The 24,183-nt window shown below is 46.6% G+C and overlaps 1 protein-coding gene across 3 annotated transcripts in view; it reads left to right on the top strand.

The window, feature by feature from the left end:
• Positions 1-1,286: 1,286 nt before the first annotated feature.
• OTOF (otoferlin) overlaps positions 1,287-24,183 on the top strand; it is a 110,845-nt gene continuing 87,948 nt past the window's right edge. For all 3 annotated transcript variants that reach the window (XM_075555807.1, XM_075555806.1, XM_075555808.1), the window contains exon 1: positions 1,287-1,365. In XM_075555807.1, coding sequence (XP_075411922.1) covers positions 1,287-1,365 — 79 coding nt within the window. The remainder of the gene's footprint in view (positions 1,366-24,183) is intronic.

Genomic DNA, 24,183 nt, shown 5'->3' on the forward strand with positions numbered 1-24,183 from the left:
TTCTCCTCCAGATTGTTCATCCAGCCTATCTTATTTAGACAGACCTCCCCTCTTTATCTTTAAACACGGCTCTGAGCCCTGGTGGCTTAGTGGTTGCATGTTGGGCTGATAACCACAAGGTCTACAGTTTGAAACCACCAGCAGCTCCACAAGGAGAAAGACAGAGCTTTCTACTCCCAGAAAGAATGACAGTCTTGGGAACCTAGAGGGGGCAGTTCTACCTGTACCTGTGAGTCAGCATAACCTGATAGTCTGGGTTTGGCTTTCTGAGCCGATTATGGTCTCCCAGGCCTTTATGGAGTTCCCGGGAATACAAGTGAAGGGGTTTCCAGGCTAGGTTGCTAACAGGCCAGTAGGAGGTCCAAGTCCATCTCTCAAGAAAGGCCAGGTGATCCGATTCTGCCAAATGAGCTCTTGCAAACCCAGTGGAGCCCAGTCCTACTCGGATGGCTTTTCTCAGTAGTGCCAACCTCACCCTTGAGCCCCCTCCAGCTGCACCCTATTCCCCACCTCCAGGGTGGAGAGTCAAGGTGATGGGTGGGCATAGGAGGGGAGAAGTAAGGAAACTCCCTTGCTCTCTTCTGACCCTAAGCACTTGGACTTCCATTTCTAAGAGACCAGACCCTAGGCACAGCCTTGTGATTGCCTGGGAGATCCTGAGTCTCCAACTAGGGAGCAGCCAGGCTTGGTCCAGCTGCTTTCCTTGTCTCATGGGCCCCAGCTGGTGGCGGCCAACTTAATAGTGCGAGCGGCTTGGGTCCCCCAGAAAACACCGACGACGCACCAGGCCCGCTTTCTGGGCACACACAGCATGAAGTTGTTTCTCCCCCTGTGGGAGAGAGGGGGGTTCCTACGAGGAGGGGTGTCCCACCCACGATCATGGACTCCCATCTGCCCACTCCTGGTGGCAGAAGGGCTGGCTTCGCAGCTGGGAGACAGGCCACTGGGGTGGGCTGGCGGCTCCCGGTGAGGGGCTGGGGAGGACACCTGAAGCTGGCCGGAGGCAGCGGCTGTTGAATAATGAATTCCCACGCCGCGTCCGTCCTCCCGGGCTGCACGCTGGGCGCACAGACTGCGCACGGATAACGCACACGCCAGGCTGACACTTGGAGGGGCGGGGGCTGCGGGGCTGCGAGGCTCCGAGGTGGCAGGAGCAGCTCGCGCTCCCGGCTCCGTGGCCTTGGGCTCGGTGGGCGGCTTCGGAGGGGCGTGGGAGGGAGGAGCAGGCAGCGCGGAGAGGAGAGCAGGCGCGTCCCCGCACTCGCTCCCGGGTCCCTCGCGCCAGCATGGCCCTGCTCGTCCACCTCAGGACCGTCACGGAGCTGCGGGGCAAGGGCGACCGCATCGCCAAAGTGACTTTCCGAGGTAGGGCAGCCCTGTGGTAGGGGGCAGGGCGGGGAGGCCTGGTAGGAAAAGTTCTCAGCGGGGCTGGACCTGTGGGCTTCACTGGGGTAGTCGCGCACCTGGCCCGACTGGCCACTCGGATTCCTAGGACGGAAGTATGTGTGTTCATCTGCGTTTTTTTTTGGTGTGTGTGTGTGTGTGTGTGTGTGTGTGTGTGTGTGTGTGTGTGTGTCCTCCGGCTGCAGGTTGTTCTGGGAGTCAGGGGGACCAGGGCTGAGCCCATTTCCCCCTCTCCTAGCTGAGATTGGGACACAAGGTGGGGGTGGGGTCTGGCACTGGGAGATGCTGGCTGGTGCCCAGACCTCCAGGCTGGTGGGGGGGGGGGGGCGGGGAGGCTGTGCTGGGGTGCTGTTGATGTGGGAGTTCTCCAGATCAGGAGTGAAGGGGTCATGCTGGGTTCTCAGATCTATCACTGACTTGATACTGGGCCCCACTGGCCTCTGGCCTCTCCTCCCACCTGAAGCATTCAGCTGCCATCAATTAATTGGGACCTGCTTGGGGGCTTAGACTGAGGGCTGGGGCTAAAGCCGAATGTGACTGAGGCTGCCCTGCCCTGGGGAACCTCCTCCCCCCATAACCAGTGAGCCCACAGGGCCTGAGATGGGGTGAGGATGGGGACAAGCGCAGCTGTACCCCTGACCAGACTGGGGGCAGGGTGGTCAGGGAAGGCTTTCAGGAGGAGAGGCCATCTCAGCTGGGAGATCCAGGTGGGGAGGGGAGGGGAGGGAAGAGCAGGCAGAGGGAGCTGCCTGCTACAGGGCTGGGAGGGGAGCTGGGGGCAGGGGCAGCAAAGCTGGAGCCCATGGAAGGACAGGAGCTGAGAATGGGGAGACGAGGGAGGGCACCCCGGAGGGCCTTTGTCTAGCCCACCAAGCCTCCCTGCCAGCCTCCCTTGAGGCTCATGTGTACTCAGAGAGGGGTCTGAGGAAGGCAGTGGTGGGAGGAGCAGCCGAGAGCAACCCACCATATTAAAGAGCAAAGTGAGTCGCAGTTAGGGCCCTGCTAGAACACCACCTGCCCCTCTGCCAGGAGGCCCCAGTGACACCCAGGGCAGGGCTCAGCATCCCATCCACCGCCAGCCTTGGCCTGAGACTCGAGCAGAAGCCCCGGGAAGCCACCTCCCCCTCAGTGGTCCAGGGCCACCCCTAGCTGGGAGGTGGGCAGTCCACCTTTGTGAGCCCGATGTCTCCACCAGCAGGAGGGAGGAGGAAGCAGTGGACAGGCAGCCTGTGGCTTCCCACACCAGCCCAGTGACAGCTCTCTCGGTAGCAGCTGCACCTCCCCATGCCACCTGCCAACACAGCATTCTCCTGCCCATGAAGTATGTCTCTGGGCCACCAGGCTGCAGGTCACCATGCTGCTGCAGAGGCCGGTCCAGTCTGCCCGGGCCCCATGCATAGACTGAGCAAGCGAGGCTTGTTAGAACGGAGAGCTGCATGGTGTGGCATCGGTGAAGGGGATGAGTCTTGGTGGCCCAGATCTCAGGATCTCCCCCAAGTCCTGACTCCAAGTCCTTGACCTCCCACCAGGTCTGCTTTGGGGGCTAGGGGCTGTGTGGGTGAGGCGAGCACCTGTTTCATCAGGCCCCTTCCTCGTTCTGTGACTGCGCAGTGACGCTGACACTCGGACCTAACCGGTCACCCAGGGAGCCGTCGGTTTGCAAACGTGTCCTCTGGCCAGAGGAGAGAAATCCACATCCACCTACAGCCTCTGCAGGAGGAGGCCGTGGGAGAGGGGAGGTGTGCTGGGAGCGGGTTTCTAAGAGCTCTTTATGACGACCAGAGTTGCCTGAGCCCTTCGCCGCAGGGACCCCCAAAGACCAGCACTGATGACAATCCAGCAGCTCTGTCTCCACTGAGGCAAAGGAGCTATAGGAAAAAAATAGAAACCAGCCCAAAGGAGGCCCCGGTCCTGAGCTCCCAACCCCCTTGCAGCGGGTCAGGTAGCCCCTGGCAGGTCGTGTCCCTCAGTAGTGGCTCCAAAGAGGCCAGGTCAGCTGTTGAGAGAGAGCTTGGTTTTCTGGACACGTAGGGATGTGGTGGAGAAAGTTCCAGATTTTGGTGTGTGTGTGTGAGGGGGGATGTCAGAAACACTGGGTCGTACCTTGGTTCTCCTATCAACTATGTCTCTTCTGGCCCTCAGTTTCCTCATCTGCAAAATGGACATGCTAACAGCACCTGCCCCATCAGGTGGCTGCAGTAAAGCAACAGGTGTGGACAAGCTTAAGGGTAGGACGTCGGGGTTCATCGGGTCTCTTTGTGAGGCTGACGCTCCTGTTCTCCTTGGGGACAGCTGCTGGCGCTCAAGCCTCCTCCTTGATAGCCCACCTTCCTTCATGGTCAGTAGGGAGTGACTGGAAGGGGTGCCTTGGGAGACATAAAGGAGAGACAAAAGTATCTGAGGGTCTCTGCAGGGAAGTGGGGTCTGGCCTCTACTTTGTGAGGGCCCCCAACCTGGCTATTCTTCAGAGAAATCTGAAGAAATCTGTCTCCATGTGGGCCGGGCAGATACCAGCTCTATGCCGCGACCCCTCTACCCCCCAGTCCCAGCCCCAAGCCAGTTAACCACTCCTTCAGGCCCCCTCCTGTTCACTACCCTGCTCTTTCTCTCTCTCTCCCGCTTATGATGCCCGTAGCCATCCTTAGTCCGGTCCTATCTGTGTTCCTTCTTTCTCTAAAGTGGCTGCGGTTTGTGGACCGGGTGTCTTCTCTGGCTAGACCCTAGACTGGGCATGGGACTGTTGAGGTGGCGGAGACACAGCCCTGACCTCGGAGCTGTAGCCTCCCTGGGTCAGAATAGGAGGTTCCAAAGCCTGAACAAGGCACCAGAAGGCCTGGCTTCCCTTCCAGTCATGCAAGAGGGCCATGGGCCTGGGGACCTCGGTTTCCCACTAGATGGAGAAAGCAATTTGATTTTAGCCCAGAGGCCTGCAATGAGAATGAGGAGTGTGCTTGGGGAGTGGGGGGGGGGAGCTATCTTGACCAAAGGTCACTACGTCAAGTTCCACAAACCACTCCCTGTCATCCAGTCAGTTCTGACTTAGAAAAGTGACCTTATAGAACAGAGTAGAACTGCCCCCCTGTGATTTCTGAGACTGGAACGCTCTACAGGAGTAGAGAGCCAAGACTTTTTCTCACAGGGTGGCTGCTGGATTCGAACTCTTGACCTTGTGGTTAGCAGCCCGGTGCACAACTACTAGGATTGTCTTGGGATTAGCTCGATAGGAAATAGCTTCCAAGGTCTGCCCAGCTTGTCTTCTGCGCCTTACTTGGTCTCCTCTCAGCCCCTAGGCAGGAATGTCTTGGCGGTTGTAGGGGCTCTTCCCACCAGCCTGGGGGTTTCCACGTGTGAGGTGGTCTAGGTCTGAGTCTGCTCTCCTGGTAATTCACTTGCCTGGGAATGTCCACAAAGATTTGCTTGATCTTGAACTTAACTTTTCATCATTCTTGCTTCCCCCCCCCGCCCCCCAGCCCCTACTGTGTCCACACTGCACAGAGCTCCCCGCCAGCTGTCACAGGTGCCAGACACGTTATACCTCCAAGCCTCGAGACATTGCATTTCTTCTGCCTCGAATGACCTTGCCCCTCCCCCTGTTGTGCTCCCCTCCATTCTTGCCCATCCTTCAAGGACCAGCTCAGTGGCCACCTCCTCTCTGAAGCCCCTTGCCTCCAAGTGCTTTGCATTTGCTCCTCCCCCAGGCCTGTCATGGTGCCTGGTGCTTTAGAGATTGGCCACATTTCCATCTGCTGCCCTGGCTTCTGGTCTCAGCCATCCTTACTGAGCCCTGGGCAAAGCACCGGGCATCATCATCAACAAGGCTGAGAAATGGCCCATTAAGTGGGTCTAGACTTTCATTCCTCTGTGGCACTGTCACTCTGGGGGTGGGGGGGGCGGCTCAGTTTCCCAAGCTTTCTGTTTACAAGGCATCCAGGGGCTAGAAGAAGCTTCAGGAGCCAAGAGCCCAGAACCCTAGCCCACACCCTCTCCACTGACCAGCTCTGTCTGGGCCCAGAGGAAGTCCGGCCAATGGCCAGTGCTGATGAGTTCAAAGCAGAGGCAGCATGTGGACAGGGCCCTGCAGGCTAGCTCACAGCACAGGCCCGGAGCTTCCAAGATAAGCCAGAGCACCATCGCATGATGGGGGCATGGGGGTGGGATAAGTATATGCAGACAGAGTGGAAGCACAAGGCAGGACAGAAGAGGGCCAAGGGGTGGGCCAGGGGATTGCCCCATGCTCCAAGGACGGCAGTGTACTTAGCTCGACAGGGATCAGGAAATCCATGGACCCTTGTGTGCTGGAGTAGAGCCATACCCCAAACTTTTTCCTAACGTTTTGGTTTGGTTGCGTTTTTTGGCCGAAAGGTGTCTCTGAACTGCCAACCTTTCAATTAGCCCTTCCCTGACCACAGATGGTAGTCAGCAGCAATCAGGAAAGCTTCATCAAAGGTGAAGAGAGGGAGGAGGGGAAACTTAAACTGACTCTTGAGGAACGGGCCCTGCTTGGAAAGACAGAAGGAGGGGTGAGGAAGGCCTGGCTGGGGAAAGGGAGACTATTCTAAGTCAGGGACTGACAGGGTCAGAGGCTAGACACCCATCCCCCCGGGGTAGATGGCAACTCCTAGTGCCTTTGTAGAACAAGGTAGAACTTGGACCCTGGGCGTCCAAGGCTGTCCATCTTTGTGGAAAGCAGACTATCTCATCTTTTCTCTCAGTGAGCCTCTGGTGGGTTTGAACCACGGTCCTTTCCACTGCAAGACTTTGAGCACCTCTGGGGCTCATGGTCAGATAACCCACTGAACAGGTAAGCGAGGGATTATGTGTGCATACTTACTTATGTGTCGTCCACAAGGTCACATTCTTTTTTCATAGCATCAAAGGCTTAGCTTCTACGTTTGGTTGGCATCTGTCTCTCCCCCAGCCCCCCAGCCCCTTCCTAGAGACAAAAAGCCTCTCTTCAAATTCCTAACAGGGACAGAGGTGCTCTGGGGGTCCCTTTGGGTAAATGCCCCACTGCTAACTGCAAGCTCAGAGATCCAAGCTCCCCAAACGCTCTATGGGGACAAAGATGCAGCTTCCTGCTCTGGGAAAGATCTGCAGCCTCAGAAACCCCATGTAGGTTTGCTATGAGTTGGAATTGGCTCACGGGCTGTGGGTTTGGTTGGCAGAGTACTCAGTGTGTTCATCTGGGTGGACTAGAGAAAGAAATTCATAGACTCTCATGTGTGTATAAAAGAACAATTGTATATTGAAAAAACATCCTAGCCCAGTCCAGATCAAGTCCATAGATCCAATATTAGCCCATATGCCCAATTCCAGTCTATAAATTCCTCTTCAGACTCCCGCAACACATGCAATGATGCCGAATGCAGGAAGCTCACAGGCCAGTGGGTGGAAAGTTTTGTGGATCCAGTGGTGGTAAAAGCATCTCAGTTCTAGTTTGGGTCTCTACATGGCTCCTCCAGCTCCAGGCTCTGGCTGCATCATTGTAGCGTTGTCAGCAGGAATACGAAGCAGAGAGTGAGGGTCTGGCCTCCAGTGAGCTATTTATCTCTGTAGCACCTTCAAATGAGGTCATCAAGCTGTGACCCAATTGACAGGCTAAACTCCACCCCTTCACTCTTTAATAGATAGTCTCAAGTTGACACAGGTTGTGTAACTACCACACTCAGTGAGAGGATACGCACTGGCTTTCTTGTGCTTGCTTACAGACCTGTCACAGGTGGCATAATCATCCATTGGATCACTACCCATGCTTGCTGGGCTGATTGGGGAATCACCTCTGCCAGGGCTCCCTAGGCTGGAAGCTGGAGGAGCAAATGCCAGTTATATGCCATGCCAGGGAGCCACTCGGTTGAGCTGAGGCACAGGGGGCCTGAAGTGAGGTGGGAAAAGAAGTGTGGAGCCAGAGGGTGACCATGATCTGGGCAGTGGTTGTGACCTGAGCCTGAGTGCTAGGGACAAGCCCCCAGCTATTGTCAGCAACCGGGATCACCTCAGACTCCCAATTACATGTGTTTTCCGTAAGGAAAGGATGGAGGTCTCCTTTTTTATATCTACCCAGAAACCTCCTCATCAACCCAGGTAAAAGAGGTCCAGTGTCCCAGTGCCCCATCCTGAAGTGCTCCTTGGATGGCTGGTCCCATCTCTGGACCCTGAGTCCCAGCCTAGCACCTTCTCTCCTGGAGGAGGGGGTTGGGCATTGCCCCCGGTGGAGGCAGGAGACAGAGAGGACCCTGCGGGCAGCCCCTGCAGTCCGTGGAAGGCTGGGGGCAGATTTCCTCTGTCCCTGCGCTGTCCACCCAGAGGACACACTCCTTCATCCTACCTTCTGACATTCACACAAGGCTTCCTCCCAGGTGGAAGTTTCCTCTTGCTTCCACCCAGAGCAGGCAGGACACAGGCGCTCTGCTTTGGTAAGAGGACTGCACTTTGGTGATATGGAAATGGCTGAGCAGCTGCCTTCTGAAGGCCCCAAAGGCCCCAGTATAGTTGTGGCTGGATGGTGTTCCGGAGCACACTGGCAAACACCTTCCCTGCACTGGGCAGCCTCACCAACAACCCAAAAGCCACGTCCCTCTCCAGACCCAGGCCTGGCTCTTCTTTTTCTCTCTCTCTCTTTTTTTTAAGTCAAAGTTTAAGGTAAAGTCAGAACTGGAGTTTTAACTATATGTATGCATGTATGTATGTATGTATATGTTAAACCTCGTTTGATGGTATAAGGAGCCCCGGCGGGCTGGTGGTTCTGCGCTGGGCTGTGATCAGCATGGTCAACAGTACAAAACCGTGAGCAGCTCTGTGGGAGAAAGACGGGGCTTTCTACTCCCACAAACAGCTACAGTCCCAGAACCCCGCAGGGGATCACTATGAGTCAGCAGTGACTTGGGGGCAATGAGTTTGATGGTATAAAATGAGTCACTCCCCCAGTTACCTTGACCATATCCCAGTGTGTGGCATGTGCGTCCCTGGGGTCAGAAGCTCTTCTATCTGGTGCAGAACTGGAGGAACCTAGGACCAAGCCGTGGCTGGTGTGTGGCTGGCACTGTTCTAGCACCCGAGGGAAACACCTGTCGTCTTCCTCTCTCCGCCTCTGTGCCTGGTCTGAAACGGTGGGCTGGATCTGCCAAGGGGTTCTTTGACCCAGCTAGAGTCAGAGGGAGTCCCTGGAAAGAAGTATGAGGGGACCTCAAAATGTCCACGGAAAACATTCGCCTATCTTCTAAGTCCATTTTCCAGGTTTAACTGGGACCAGAGAGATGAGGCGTATCATCCCTGACCAGTCCCTGCCTCTTGGAGGACTCCCTGGCCCAAGCCTGGATTTCCCCTGTGCAGGTGGAGCCCTGGTGGCGTAATGGTTACACATTGGATTGTGATCCAAATGATTGGCTGTTCAAAACCACCACTGGCCCCAGGGGAGAAAGATGGGACTTTTTACTCTTTTTTACAGTCTCAGAAACTCACAGGGGCAATTCCACCCTGTCCTATAGGCTGCTATGAGTCAGCTCTGCCTCGATGACAGTGAGGTCTTTTGTTTTGGTTTTTAATGTGTACACCAAGAAGGCTTGCTGGTTACAAGCTGGGCTGCTAGCTGCAAGGTCAGCAGTTCAAAACCACCAGCTTCTCTTCAGGAGAAAGATGCAGCTTTCTACTCCCATAAAGGGTGACAATCTCTAAATTGGATACTCAAAATTGGGGGGATAAAGGCATGAAGTGGTTGGCTTACAAACTTTCATGAGTAGGGGAACATATTCACAGGATTATAGGATTAAGGTGTAGGTGTACCTTAATTGCAATCATGAAGCTAAAGAATTATGTACAGTTGCCAGGTTGGCAAGGGGTGGATTGAGGTAGTTTATTGTGCCAGCCTGGCCAATAAACACATGCGGGGTTAATTGAAGGGTGGAGGGATAAATGATTCCATGAGCCTCACCTTTCTCGGGTCTCTTGCTTTCTGATGGTCGGACCAGGGTGCAGCTGCCTTAGCCAGTTCCCTGCTTTAGCTGGCAAGGCTCACTTCCTGCAAGACATTCCTGAGGAGAAGCCGCATGGACCTACCCCGATGCAGCCCTGGGTGTTGGAGCACTCATGTGGAGACCCCTGCCAGCACTAAGATCTTTATACATTCAATGACTCAGCTTTCCTCCTGCAGTTGGCATCATTGTGTCTGTTTTCTGAGATGGAGGAGGACTTTGTGGATTGGTGTTGGACATACGGGTCAATGGGTTAATGTTGGATTTGTGGGCTTGGGCAGCACTGGGTTGCAATGTTTTCTTGGCGCGCACTTAACCTTTATATAAAACTCTCTCTTATACATGACTTTCTGTGGATTTGTTTCTCTAAAATACCCAGACTAACACAGTCTCAGAAACTCACTGGGGCAGTTCTACACTGTCCTATAAGGTTGCTATGACTTTGGCACTGACTCGATGGCAGTGAGTCTGGTTTTTTCAGTGTGACTGTGCACCCAGGGTGCTAGCAAGTTGGAGGGGAAGGAAAACAAGCAGGAGTGATGGTAGGAATAATATATGATACGATTCATATAAAATAAAGGGTTATGTGTGGATGGGGCCTTCATCTAACTGAGAAATGTGGGTGGGGTGGGGAGAAGCAACCTCTCTTGTCGGCCCTAAAGTAATGTACGCCTGGCTGCGGGAGGTACTAGTGATTTTCAGACAGTACAAGTTAAGGAGTGAAAGGAATCGCTGTTTTCCGAGACAATTCTTTTTGAATTTTAATTTCTTCATTCAAATTCTATCTTGCCACCAACTGTTATTGTAACATTTAAGAAGTCTTTATCAGCAGGGAAAATGTTATTAAAAGAGAAATAACTAGATCAATAGATAAGTAGAAATATAGATGGTTCAATAATATCATCAACCACTTGACCTAATTGACATTTATAGGACACTGTACCCCCCAAACTTTATAAAATGTATTCTTCCCTAATCCACATAGAACACTCACTAAGACAGACTATACACAGGCACTTACACATGCCTCAGTGCATTTCTGAAGAGTAACATCTTAGATTTCTGATCATACTGAAGCTCAATTGGAAATCGTTAGCATTAAGACTTCTCAAAAAGCTTCAGGGATTTGGAAATTAAACAGTGTCCTTTCAAATAACCTATGGCCAAAAAAGAAATCATAAGAGAAATTAGAAAGTATTTATTTCTAATTGAATGATAATAAAAGCATAACATTTGTGGCTTTTAAATCCTATAACAGAAAAGGAGAAAAATGTGAAATTAAATTTTCTAGGTTTCTGCTTTAAGAAACCATTAAAAGAAGAGCAAATAAAATCCAAATAAATGAAAGGAAGGGAACAGAGAATAGAGAAAATGAACAAAGCTACAAGTTAGTTCTTTGAAAATATTAATAAAAGTATAAGATATGAAAAAAATTATAAATTACCAAGGGTTCATGAGGGAGGGAGGGATGGAGGGAGGGAAAAAAATAAGGAGCTAATACCAAGGGCTCAAGTAGGAAGAAAATGTTTTGAGAATGATTATGGCAACAAATGTACAAATGTGCTTGACACAATGGATGAATGGATGGATTGTGATAAGAGTTGTAGGAGCCCCAATAAAATGATTTTAAAAAATAAGGGTTTATCCAGACTGATAAATATAGATGAGACACATTTACTTTAATCACTGTTTAGTATTCCATAGTGTGAGTACAATTTATTTATGCATTCTCCCTGAGGTCTTTTCTAATTGCTTGCATTTACAACAGTGCTGAAGTTGATACCTCTCTGCACATGTTATGAGAGTTTCTCTAGGGGATAGGCCTGAAGGTGGAATCCTGGTTGTACAATGTGTCCACAGTGAGTGACAAGGATTACTAAATTGTTCTTTAAAAAAAGTGTTAAATCCTACTAGGACAATGAAAAAAATCAAAGCAAGAAAACACAAATTACTATTATAAAAACTGAAAGGAGGGATCGTTACCAAGAAAATAAGGGATTTTTGTGAATACTTCTGTAAATAAATTCTACATCTCAGATGGTATGGACAGATCGCTTATACACACAATGTTTTAAAGAAATGTAAAATCTGAAGAGCCCTGTGCCTATATGATGAATTGGATTTGTAATAGTGGTGGTGGTAATGAACAACCTCTCCAAGAAAACGTCCATCCTTGATGGCTGCACTGTTGAGTTCTAGCAGATATTTGAGAGAGAAAGCATCCAATCTTCATGAAGCTCTTTCAGAAAATAGAGAAAGAAATCACTCTTGGCCAATTTATTTTATGATAGCGAACTCTGACAAAAACCTTGCTAACTTGGACTTGCCCTGCCCCTAAATTGAGCTTGACATCCCTTATGAATATAGATGAAAAAACTCATAAAATACTAGCCAATTGAATAACAGTCTATGCAAAGGACAGCACATCATGACAAATTTGCATCCAAGGAATGCAAGGTTAGTTTTACATTTTAAAACTGAAAAATGTTTTACCATATTAACACAATAAACACAAAAAAGGGAAAGGGGCACATGATTATCCCAATAGATGTAGAAATAGCATTTGGCAAAATCCAGCCCTCATCCTTGGTAAAAACAGTCAGCAAACTAGGAATAAAGGAGATATTCGTCAATCTGATAAAGGACAACTACACAAACACACCGGGCTTCTATCAGCCATAGTCCTGAAATGTTGGATGGGGTGAAATCATGAACGAGGGAAGATTGTCCTCTACCACCCCTCCTATTCAACATACCCCTGAGGTCCGTGTGGCCTAAGAAGTTCAATGAGGTAATAACCTCATAAGATGGAAAGGAAGAAGTAAAACTGTTTTCATTAGTAGCCTGGTGGCATAGTGAGTTACAAGTTGGGCTGCTGTCCACAAAGTCAGCAGTTCAAACGTCCCAGCTACTCTGTTGGAGAAAGAAGAGGCTGTCTGCTCCCATAAAGATTTACAGTCTAAGAAATCCAGAGATGCAGTTCTACTGTGTCTATAGGGTCATTATGAGTCAGAATTGACTTAGTAGCCGTGAGTTTAAGTTTTTAAAATATTATTTTAATTATTCATAGAGAATCTGGTTAGTTATAAAGACAATCTTAAGGAATATGTGAATTTATCAAATTTTCAGGATACACAATTAATAACATGCTCACTCCCAAATTAGTTTTACATACTAGGACAACTGGAAAATGCAAATTTAAAAGAAATTAAATTTATAATAGCATCAAAAATCATTAAATATTTATAAATAAATTTCATCAAAGGCATATAAGAAAACAATCAACCGCCAGCAAATACTGAGAGAAATAAAAGAAATTCGAATAAACAGAGAAATATATTTCGTTTGTAGATTAGAAGAGTCAGCATTGTGAAGAGGCCAATTCTCCTCTCATTGACTTATAGGTGAAGTAAGTACAATCCCTGTAGAAACTGGTAAATGTTTAAATACTTTTGTGGACATATGTAGAATCCAGAATAAGAATAATAGCCCCAAGCCAAACCTACTGTCATCAAGTCAATTCATACTCCTAATGACCCTGTAGCATTTCAAGTCTGCATCTCTTTATAGGAGCAGATAGTCTTGTCTTTCTCCAAGGAGCGGCTTGTAGGTTTGAACCACCAACCTTGCGGTTAGCAACCCACCATCTACCCACAACATCACCAGATCTCCTTCAGCAACCTTAAAAATGGAGTAAAAGTTGGAAGGTTCACATGATTAGATTTTAAAACTTACTATAAAGTTACAAAAGTCAAGACAAGGTGGCCTTGGCTTACGATGAAACAAATGGCCTGATGGGACAGAGTAAAGTGTCCACACTAGACCCCATCCATGTACAGTCCTTTGCTTTTCCACCAAGGTGCTAGATAGCTAGAACAACTTGACATCTATATTGGGGAAAATATTTCAGCTGTAACTCCTACCTTAAACCAAACACAAAGATTAACTAAAAATCATGAATCTAAACATTTAAAAAAATCTATAAGATTCTAGAAGGAAAGATAGGAGACTAACTTTTCTATCTTCTTGTCATAGACAAAGAGTTCATAAAGAAAACCAAAAACAAAAAACCTCACTACCAAATGATGTAAAAGGAACAAAACTCAAAACCGGACAATGACCAGACTTAATGGTTGGCTAGAGACTGATGGGACCCCAAACTGTGGACCTGAACGCCCCCGTTGGCTTAGTGTTTGGCCGGACAATGACCCAGGAAGAGAACAGTGACACTCGTCACTACACTCCTTAGCACAGCGGTTCTCCACCTTCCTCAGGCCACGACCCTTTCATACAGTTCCTCATGTTGTGGCGACCCCCAACCATAACATTATTTCTGTTGCTACTTCACAACCACAATTTTGCTACTGTTGTGAATCAGGCGACCCCTGTGAAAGGGTTGTTCGACCCCCAAAAGGGTCACGACCCACAGGTTGAGAACCGCTGCCTTAGCCTAATCAACCATTTGAGATCAAAAGCAACAGCATTTACCCCACGACAAAGTTCCAAAGGGTCAGGAAAGAGAGAGGAACGTACAGAGAGGCGGTGGGGAAAAGTGATGTTACGTTGTGAGGATTGCAATTAATGACATGAAATAAAATATGGATGAGTTGTTGAATGGGAAACTGATTTGCTCTATAAACTTTCACGCAGCTCGCAATGAAAAGGAGTTTTAAATTCTGCCTCTAAAGCCCAAAACAGTCTTAACAAAAATTCTTAAAAAGAATTTGAAGTTGATTAACTTGCGAGGGAGCGGAGAAAACATTAGGTGGTTTAGTTAGAGCATAATTAGGGCACTATACAGAAACTACATTTTTTTCCTGGCTTTAAAAAACGTGGATGACCATAAAAAATATTTCAATGTGCTCTTTCAATTTTCAATGTCCCTGAGTGGCACACATTATTAAGCGCTTGACTATAAGTTCAAAAAGAAATAAAATGATATGTACACCAAAAAGCCTTTTAGAAGACTGTTCATAACAGCTTTACCTGTAATAGGCCTGAATTGAAAGCAGCCCCAAAGTCGATACGCAGAGTTATAGAACATGATACAGAGTTATAGAATGTGATATACCATACAGTGGGATACTACTTAACAATAAAGAACATATTGTTGACATATGCAAAGTAACGTTGGTAGGTGCCATCTAGTCATCCCAACCCATGGTGACTTTATGCACCACTGAAACAGCACTGCCCACACCTGCACCATCCTGACAATTTGTTTATAGTTGAGCCCATGGTTGCCGCCACCGTGTCAATCCATACTGTTGAGGGCCTTCCCTGCCCTCATCGCCCCTCTACTCTACTGACCATGAGGTCTTTCTCCAGGGTCTAGTCCCGTGGTTCTCAACCTGTGGGTCACAACCCCATTGGGGGTTGAATGACCCTTTCACAGGGTTGCGCAATTCATCAAGGAGCAGAATGACCGTGATGAAGTAGCAATGAAAACAATGTTATGGTTGGGGGTCACCACCACATGAGGAACTGTGTGAAGGGGTCGAGGCATTAGGAAGGTGGAGAGCTACTGGTGTAGTGTCTACTGACAGCACATCCGAGGTACTTGAGACCAGGTCTCACCATCCCTGCCTCTAAAGGCCACTCTGGTCATACTTCTCCCGAGACTGGCTGGGTTGGTCCTTTCCTTGCTCATGGTATTCTTCATATTCTTCTCCAGCACTATAATTCAAATGCGTTGATTCTCCTTGGTGTTCCTTAGTCAATGCCCAACTTGCACATGCTTGGTAGGGCACACTTTAGTTCTCAAAGTAATATTCTTGCTTCTCTTTTATTTTTTTTAGTCATTTAGCTGGGGGCTCGTACAATTCTTATCACTATCCATACATTTGTTGCCATCATCATTCTCAAAACATTTGCCTTCCACTTGAGCCCTTCATATCAGCTGCTCATTTTCCCCTCCTTGCCCACTCCCCCTAGCTCATGAGTCCTTCATAATTCATAAATTGTTATTATTTTGTCACATGTTACACTGTCTGACGTCTCCCCCTACCCTCTTCTCTGCTGTCCGTCTCCCAGGGGGAGGCTATACATAGATTCTTGTAATCAGTTCCCCCTTTCCACCCCACATTCCCTCCACCCTCCAGGCATCTCCACTCTCACCACTGGTCCTGGAGGAGTCATCTGTCCTGGAATCTTGCTTTTCAATAAATATTGTAAGAAGGTTTTGTGCAGCAAATTTACCCCGGGCAACACATCGTTTGACCTCTCGACTGCTGCTTCCATGAGCATTGACTGTGGATCCAAGCAAGAAAGTCCTTGACAACTTAAATATTTCTCCACTTATCACAGTGTTACCTATCAGTCCAGTGGTAAGGATTTTGATCTCCCTTACATTGAGCTGCAGTCCATACTGAGGGCTGCAAGTATTTACCTTCTTCAGCAAGTATTTCACGTCCTCTCTACTTTCCTCAGCAAGGTTGTGTCATCTGCAGATCAAAGGTTGTTAATAAACCTTCCTCCCATCTTGATACTTCATTTTTCTCCGTAGAGTCCATCTTCTCTAGTGGCTTCGCATACAGATAGAATAAGTATGGTGAGAGGGTACAACCGTGATGCACGCCTTTCCTGGTTTTAAGCCATGCAGAATTCCCTTGTTTTGTTCACACAACTGCCTTTGGTTCTATCTGAACCCCATGCAGTGTTCTGGAATTACCATCCTTTGCAACACTATCAATAGTTTGTTATGATCCATACATCCAAACATCTTTGCATAGTCAAGGAAATATAAGTAAACATCTTTCTGGTCTTCTCTGTTTTCAGCCAAGATCCTTCTGACTTCTGCAATGATGGCCCTTGTTCCATGTCTTCTTCTGAATCTGCCCTGAGCCTCTGGCAGCTCCCTGTCAATGAATGTGCTGCTGCAACCGTTGTTGGATGAGCTTCAGAAAAAACTTACTCGCGTGTGATATAAATCATATTGTTCTATAATTGGGGCATTCTGTTGGGTCACCTAGCTTTGGAATGTATGGGTACAAATATGGATCTCGTCCAGTCAGTTGGCCAAGTAGTTGTGTTCCAAATTTCCCGGCGTAGACAAGTAAGTGCTTTCAGTGTTTCATCGGCCTGTTGAAACATTTGAATTGTTATTCCATCAATTCATCAATGGATGCAAAAAAAACCCCAAACTCATGAAGTCATGCAAAAACATGAAAAACCCTCAAAATATTACACTAACCAAAAGAAGGACCATATATATTTATATATATACACACACACACACTTTCTGTTTTACATCATTTATTTGAAATTCAAAACTGACTAACTAGCCTCAGGGGATAGAAATTAGAGTAGTGTTATCTTGAAGGAGATGCCAATTGACTGGAATGGGACAAGAGGAAACATTCTGGGGAAATCTTAACGTTCTTTATCTGGAACACCTTATCTTGAATGTGGTGTGGTGGTTATAGTGGTACAAGTATTTATAGAAATGCCTCGAATTGTAACTTAAGATCCGTGAATGTAACTTTTACCTTAGTTTAAAAAGAGGCATAATCACACCTAAAGTGCTTAAACCTTGGGAAGTATTACATAAGATGAGAAGAAACTAGGTTTCTGATCCTATAACACTACAAATAAGCTACGGCCATGGTTCCTTATAGAGGAGGCCATTTTCATAGTTAAGCACATAGTCTGAAGGAAAAACCTTAGTAGAATGACAATAGCTCTTTCTGACTGAGTCAGGAACCATGCACCAGATGCCGTCCTAAGTACCATACACACTCAAGTATAAGCCGAGTTTTTTCAGCACTTTTTTTGTACAAATACTTGTATTGGGGGCTCTTACATCTCTTATCAAAATCCATATATTCATCCAATGTGTCAAGCACATTTGCTCATATGCCTCCATCGTCATTTTCAAGGCCTTCTCTTCCCACTTGAGCCCCTGATATCAGTTCCCCATTTCTTTCCCCTCCCTCCCCCACCCACCCTCCCTCACGAATCTTTGATAAGGTTTTTAAAAATTATTTTATTGGGGGCTCCTACAACTCTTAACAGAATCCATGCATACATCCATTGTGTCAAACAGATATGTACATTTGTTGCTGTCATCATTCTCAAGACATTTGCTTTCTACTTGAGCCCTTGGTATAAGCTCCTCATTTTCCCCTCCCTGCTCCCCCCTCCCTCATGAACCCTTGATAATTTATAAATTATTATTACTTGGTCTTACACTGTCCGGTGTCTCCCTTCACCCACTGTTCTGTTGTCCGTCCCCCACGGAGGAGGTTATATATAGATCCTTGTGATCAGTTTCCCTTTCTACTCCACCCTCCAGGTATTGCCACTCTCAGCACTGGTCCTGAAGGGATCAGCTGCCCTGGATTCCCTGTGTTTCCAGTTCCTCTCTGTACTAGTGTGCATCCTCTCGTCTAGCTGGATTTGCAAGGGAAAATTGGGATCATGATAGTAGGTTGGGGAGTGGGGGGGATCATTTAGGTACAAGAGGAAAGTTGTATGTTTGATCGTTGCTACACTGCACCCTGACTGGTTCATATCCTCCCTGCGACCCTTTTGTAAGGGGATGCCCAGTTGCCTACAGATGACTCTTGGGTCCCCAATCTGCACTCCCCCTCATTCACAATGATTTGATATTTTTGTTCTTTGATGCCTGATGCTCTTATCTGTAGCAGTGCGCATGCTCTGGTCTAATTTGTAAGGTAAAATTGAGGTCATGATAGTGGGGTGAAGGAAGCACCAAAGAACTAGAGGAAAGTTGTGTGTTTCATAGGTGCTGTACTGCCCCCTGACTGGCTCACCTCTTACCTTGTAACCCCTCTGTGAGGGGATGTCCAATTTTCTACAGATGGGCATTGGGTCTCCACTCCATGCCCCTCCCCCCGCCACCCATTCACCTTGGGTATGGTTTTCTTCTGGGTCTTAGTTGCCTGATACCTGATCCCATTGACATGTCATGATCACACAGACTGGTGTGCGTTTTCCATGTAGACTTTGTTGCTTCTCAGTTAGATGGCCACTTGTTTATCATCAAGCCTTTAAGACCCCAGATGCTATTTCTTTTGATAGCCGGGCACCATCAGCTTTCTTCACCACATTTGGTTATGCACCCATTTTGTCTTCAGGCATTGTGTCGTGAAGGGAAGGTGAGCATAACAGAATGCAGGATTGTTAGAACAAAGTGTTCTTGTGTTAAGGGGGTACTTGAGTCGAGGCCCAATGTCCATCTGCAGCCTTAATATTTAACATCTAGATATGAGTGCATAGTTCTATTCCTGTCTTTACATATGTACATGCCTGTATTTAGGCCTCTATAACTGTCCTTTGCATCCTATTTCTTTCCTGTATTTCCTTTTACTTTCCTCTTGTCTCACCATCATGTTCAGCTTTCATTCAGATTTAGTAATTCCTTGCTGCTACATTGCCCTTGATTAAGCCCCACTAGGCATCCTACTACCTACTAACTATAATCCATTGATGATAGTTCACTTGTTGTTCCCTTGTCCCTGGGTTGGTTCCCCTCCGCCCATTCCCTTCTCCCATATGCTCCCCAGGAGCAGTGGTCCTGTTCCTTTCATCTCCAAATTATTCATCCCACCTATCTTATCTAGATAGACATGCAGATTCATTAATAAGTGCAAAAACCAGGCAAAGCCAAATAAAACAACAAAAGAAGTCAAAACCAACAAAACAATAACAACAAAAACCAAAATAACAATAACAAAAAGAAAGCCACTAACAAAAATGGAAAAGCCTATAATAGTTCAAAGTCTGTTTGTTGGCCTTTACGGTTTTCCAGTCGAGTCTGATGAGGTGCCACACTGTCTCCAAAGTCTATTTTTGGTATTCCCCAGGGATTTCATCACTCTGCTCCCCCTGCTGCTCTGCTACACTGTCCAATGTCTCCCTTCACCCACTTTTCTGTTGTCTGTCCCCCAGGGAGGAGGTTATATGTAGATCCTTGTAATCGGTTCCCCTTTTCTACCCCACTTTCCCTCTAACCTCCCAGTATCGCCACTCTCACCACTGGTCCTGAAGGGGTCATCTGTCCTGGATTCCCTGTGTTTCCAGTTCCTATCTGTACCAGTGTACATCCTCTGGTCTAGACAGATTTGTAAGGTAAAATTGGGATCATGATAGTGGGGGGAGGAAGCATTTAAGAACTAGAGGAAAGTTCTAAAGCATTCTCTTCCCACTTGAGCCCCTGATATCACCTCCCCATTTCTTCTCCCTTACGTCCTCCATCCACCCTCCCTCACAAATCCTTGATAAGTTATAGATTATTGTTTTCATATCTTACATCATCCTCCATTGCCCCTCATCCACTTTTCTGTTGTTTGTCCCCCCTGGGAGAGGCTTCTAGGTTGATCCCCACCCTCTCCTAATCCTCCTGGTATCTCTGTTCTCATTGTTGGCCCTGGGAGGTTATATATATTGCCTAGAATATTGTTGAGAATTTTTGCACTTGTGTTCACAAGAGATATTCATCTATAATTTTCTATTCTAATAATACCTTTGCCTGGTTAATATTAAGGTATGGTCATTTCTTAAAATAAATTCAGGAGTTTCTGCTCCTTTCTATAGTCTGGACTAGTTTGAGTAGGACTGGTGTCAACATTTCTCTGAGTATTTGGTAGAGTTCCTAGTGAAACCCTCTGGTCCTGATTTTTCTGAACAGACCTATTGATAGATAATTCACTTGTCATACAATTCAATGGATTTTTTTGGTGGGGGGTGAGATTTTTAAAAATAATCTAATGTTTCTCTTCTTTTGCTATGAGTCTGTTGTAATTTTCTACACCAATCTGTTAGTTTAAGTAGACAAAATATTTCTAGAAATGTGTTAGTTTCTTCTAGGTTTTCAAATATTTTAGAGTACAGTCTTTTAGTTGGTTCTGTTGTGATGGCACCCATTTTGTTTCTTAGTTGAAACATTTACATATTCCCTTTCTTTTCCTCTGTAAAATTTGCCAGTGGTTTGTCAATCCTGTTAACCTTTCAAAGGGCCAACCTCTTGTCCTGTTGCTTCTATTGTTTTTCTGTTTTCTAATTAATTTACTTCTGTTTTTTTAACTTCTGTTCTAAAATCTTTATTACTTCTTTTTATGTGATGGTTCATAGTTATTTTGCTGCTCTTGTGCTAACTGTTGAAGACATTGAGTTAGGGAGTTAACCTTGAGTCTGTCTTCTTGTTTGAGTGTGCGTTTATTGCTAGAAATGCCCCCTAAGCACTGCTTTTGCTTTCTCTCAGAAGATTGGCAAGTTGTATTTCTGTTCCCTTCTTTCTCTTTTTAAAGGAATTTAATGTTTTCATTTCTTATTTCTTCAATTACCCAGTAGTTTTTAGGCAGCCTGTGGTCCAATTTCCATGCTTTTAATCCCCCCCCCCATCTTTCTATTGTTTATTGCTAATTTTATAGTGTTGTGATTTGAGAGAATGGTTTGTAATATCTCAGTGTTTTAAAATTTACCAAGACTTACTTTGTGGCCTAACATGTAGTCTAGTCTGAAGAAGGTTACATGTAGTCTAATCTGAAGAATGTTCTGTGTGCACTGAAAAAGCATGTATATTGTGTTGTGGTTTAGTGGCGGGTTCTGTATATGTCTAAGAGGACAAGTTGATTAAATGTGTTGGTTAGTCTTTCTATGCCGTTGTTATTTCTTTATAGTTGTTCTGTTCTTCCTTAAGGGTGCTGTCTTGAAGTCTTACTATCATTAGTAATATCGTCTATTTTTCTCTTCAACTCCATAAGAATTTGATCACTGGATTTTGAGAGTCTTTCACCAGGTGTAGAGGTGTTAAACAATTGTGCTTTCTTGTTCCATTGTCCCTTTAATCATTATATAATACCCCCTTTTTTGTTTCTCCTGATGTCTTTTACCTTGACAAGGATTAACTGGTCATCTCTCTCTCTCTCTCTCTCTCTCTCTCTCTCTGTCTGTCTCTTTGCTATTAGCTTGATTTCCCCGCCCCCCCCATGCTTTAAGTTTTGGTCTCTTTTTGTCTTTGTGTCTAAGCTGTGTTTCTGGTAAGCAGCATATCAATGTGTCTCATTTTCTTATCCATTCTACTAGTCTTTGTCTCTTGACTGGTGTATTTAATCCATTGACATTTAGTGTCATTATTGAATGAATGGAGGAGTGAATGACAACCAACCTAGTGAAACCAGAGGAGGGTGGTACCCTTCTTTCATATGTCTGGGACTGTGAGTATAGTCTGAAAGAAGTCCCATACCAGCCAGGAACACAGCAGAGAAGGATAGTGGAGGGAGTGAATGAGCTATCCCAGGTTCTCCACGACTCCTTGATGTCAGGGGATGCTGGTCCACTTATTCACAGCTTGGAGGCAGCAAAGGCTGGGATCACCCACCCAGTCCAGTAATCTGCTCCAGTAGAGGCTCTGATCTCTTGGAGTACTTTAGGGCTGAAGCAGCTTCCAGGACTAACTGGGACTGTTTGCTTTTTTCCCCTTTCTTCTTTCATTTGTTTTGATGAACTATCTGCAGTGCAGCAATAGGAGTGAACCAACTTTGCTGCCTACATCCCCTGATATCCACAAAGGTTTGCTTCAGGATAGGGGTCTTGAGAAAAAAACACTAGCCAGAGTAGGCTTTGGCCTTTTTTGTTACTGTTGAGCCCTTCACGTGATATTTTGGTAAACCAACCACAGAAAGATGCAGGACACAAGACAGGAGACTAGTCCCTAACTTCCTACGACCCACCATTGGCCAGATAAGTCCCTTTCCACACACATGTCACACACCCATGGCTACATTCCTCCTGTGTGCATCTTGCGGGAGACTTTGCTAAGAACACATTGCTGACTGAGAAAGAGAAAAGAGCTACTGGTTCCGGACTTGTTGAGTGTGTGTGTGTGTGTGTATGTGGTTTCCATGTGTTTGCTGTTCATGCCAGGTGCTTGCTTTTATTTTTTGTTTTGTGTGGGTTTCATTATTCCTTTCTCATTCCCACCGACCCAGCCACTCTAGCACTTCCAACAGCTACAACTAGTGGGAAAGAGCCACCTTTCTTCTTGTTGGGTATTTGCGATTGCTCTTTGCTGTGGGGGGAGCTGGCTGGTTCGTGGTTGGCTAGCAGAGAATTTGCTGTACCGTTTCCTGGTCGTTGGGCACTGGAGAGTGGCCTGGGCTGTGGCTGGAACAGTTCAGCAAGCCGAGAATTCACCAATCTACTCACTGTCTACATGTGGATTCCCCCATCCCCACTCCACCCCAAACCCCTTGTTTGCCCTGTTGGTAGGTGTGGCTCACTCAGCCACACTTTCTCCAGAGGTCCAGGGCTCCCAGTAACTCCTCTTCATGCTCTTTCAGACATCTTAGCTGTGTGCAGGGTAAGTTCAGCAAGTCTATCTAAGTCACCATCTTACCAGAGTCATCCAAAGAGATTAGGCTTTGTTCTCCACGTGACCTTGCCTACTTCACTGGCTTCAACCGAGAAGATCTTGAACCATGGAATAAGCGCCTATCCATTGATATGGACCTGTGGACCTTTAGGACCACAGTCCCACTGTCACCCACCCACCTCCTCAGCAAAATATGGAAGGCTCTGCATGCAAGTGAAAGACCTGTTCTTTGAGTTCTTCGGTGCTGGTGTTGATTGAAGAGTACTGGTGGTGCTGTCAGGTAAGCATTGCATTGCTAATAACAAGGCTGAGAGTTCAAAACCACCAGTCACTCCATGAGATGAAATTAAGCTCTGTTTCAATAAATATGTACAGCTTTAGGAACCCTATATTGGGTTGCTGTTAGTCAGAATTGACTCAGTGGCAGTATGTTCAGTTGATTGGTGTTGATTGAGGAGTCAAGTAAAAGGAAACCCTTGATTAGTTTCATCTTTTCATTGCTTATCATGATGCTGTTCATTGGTCCAGTATTGAGGGTTTTGTTCGTGTGTGTGTGTCTGTTTTTATGTTAGGATGGAATTCCTCCTGAAGGCTGTGGTCTTTGCTGTTCATCAGCAAGTGCTTCGAGTCCTCTTCACTTTCAGGAAGCAGGGCTGTGCCATCTGCCTATCGCATGTTGTTAATGCACTTTTCTCCAATCCTAGTGTCACGTTCTTCTTTACATAGTCCAGCTTCTCAGATTATTTGCTCATAAAACAGATGGGGAAAGTGTAATGAAAGGCTAGACTCTAGATTCCCACTTCTCTTGACTTTTAAGCCACATCATTTCTCCCTTGTGTTGTTCTAATGACTGTCTCTTGGCCTATGCACAGGTTCCGCATGAACACAATGAAGAGTTCTGGATTTCCCATTCTCCCCAAATGTTATACTTAATTGATTATTTTCCATACAGCTGAGTACCTTTGAATAGTCCATAAGACACAGTAATATATTTTCTGAGAGCTAAGACCCATCTGACAACAGCAATGATATCCCTCGATCCATGTACTCTGCTGAATCCAGCTTGAAATTCTGGAAGTTTCCTGTTGCTGTACTAGTGTAACAACTTAAAAATCATCTTCAGCATAATTTCACTCACATGTAGTGTTAACAGTATTGTTAGAGAAATTTTGCATTCCATTGGATCACCTTTCTTTGGAATAAACACATATATGGATCTTTCCCAGCTAGCTGACCAGGAAGCTGATTTCCAAGTTTCTTGGCATAGATGTGTGAGTGCTTTCATTTGTTGAAACACCTCAATCCATGTTCTGTTAATCCCGGAGCCTTGTTTTTCCCTCCAGTGCCGTCAGTGAAGCTTGGATGTCTTCCTTCAATACTGTCTGTTCTTAAACATGTTTCCTCTTGAAATGGTTGGCTGTCTACCAGTTCTTTTTGCTCTCTGTGTTCCCTCCATCTTCCTCTGTGAGAGAAAAG

This window comes from Tenrec ecaudatus, chromosome 8 (assembly GCF_050624435.1).
Source record: "Tenrec ecaudatus isolate mTenEca1 chromosome 8, mTenEca1.hap1, whole genome shotgun sequence".
Classification (NCBI taxonomy): Eukaryota; Metazoa; Chordata; class Mammalia; order Afrosoricida; family Tenrecidae; genus Tenrec; species Tenrec ecaudatus.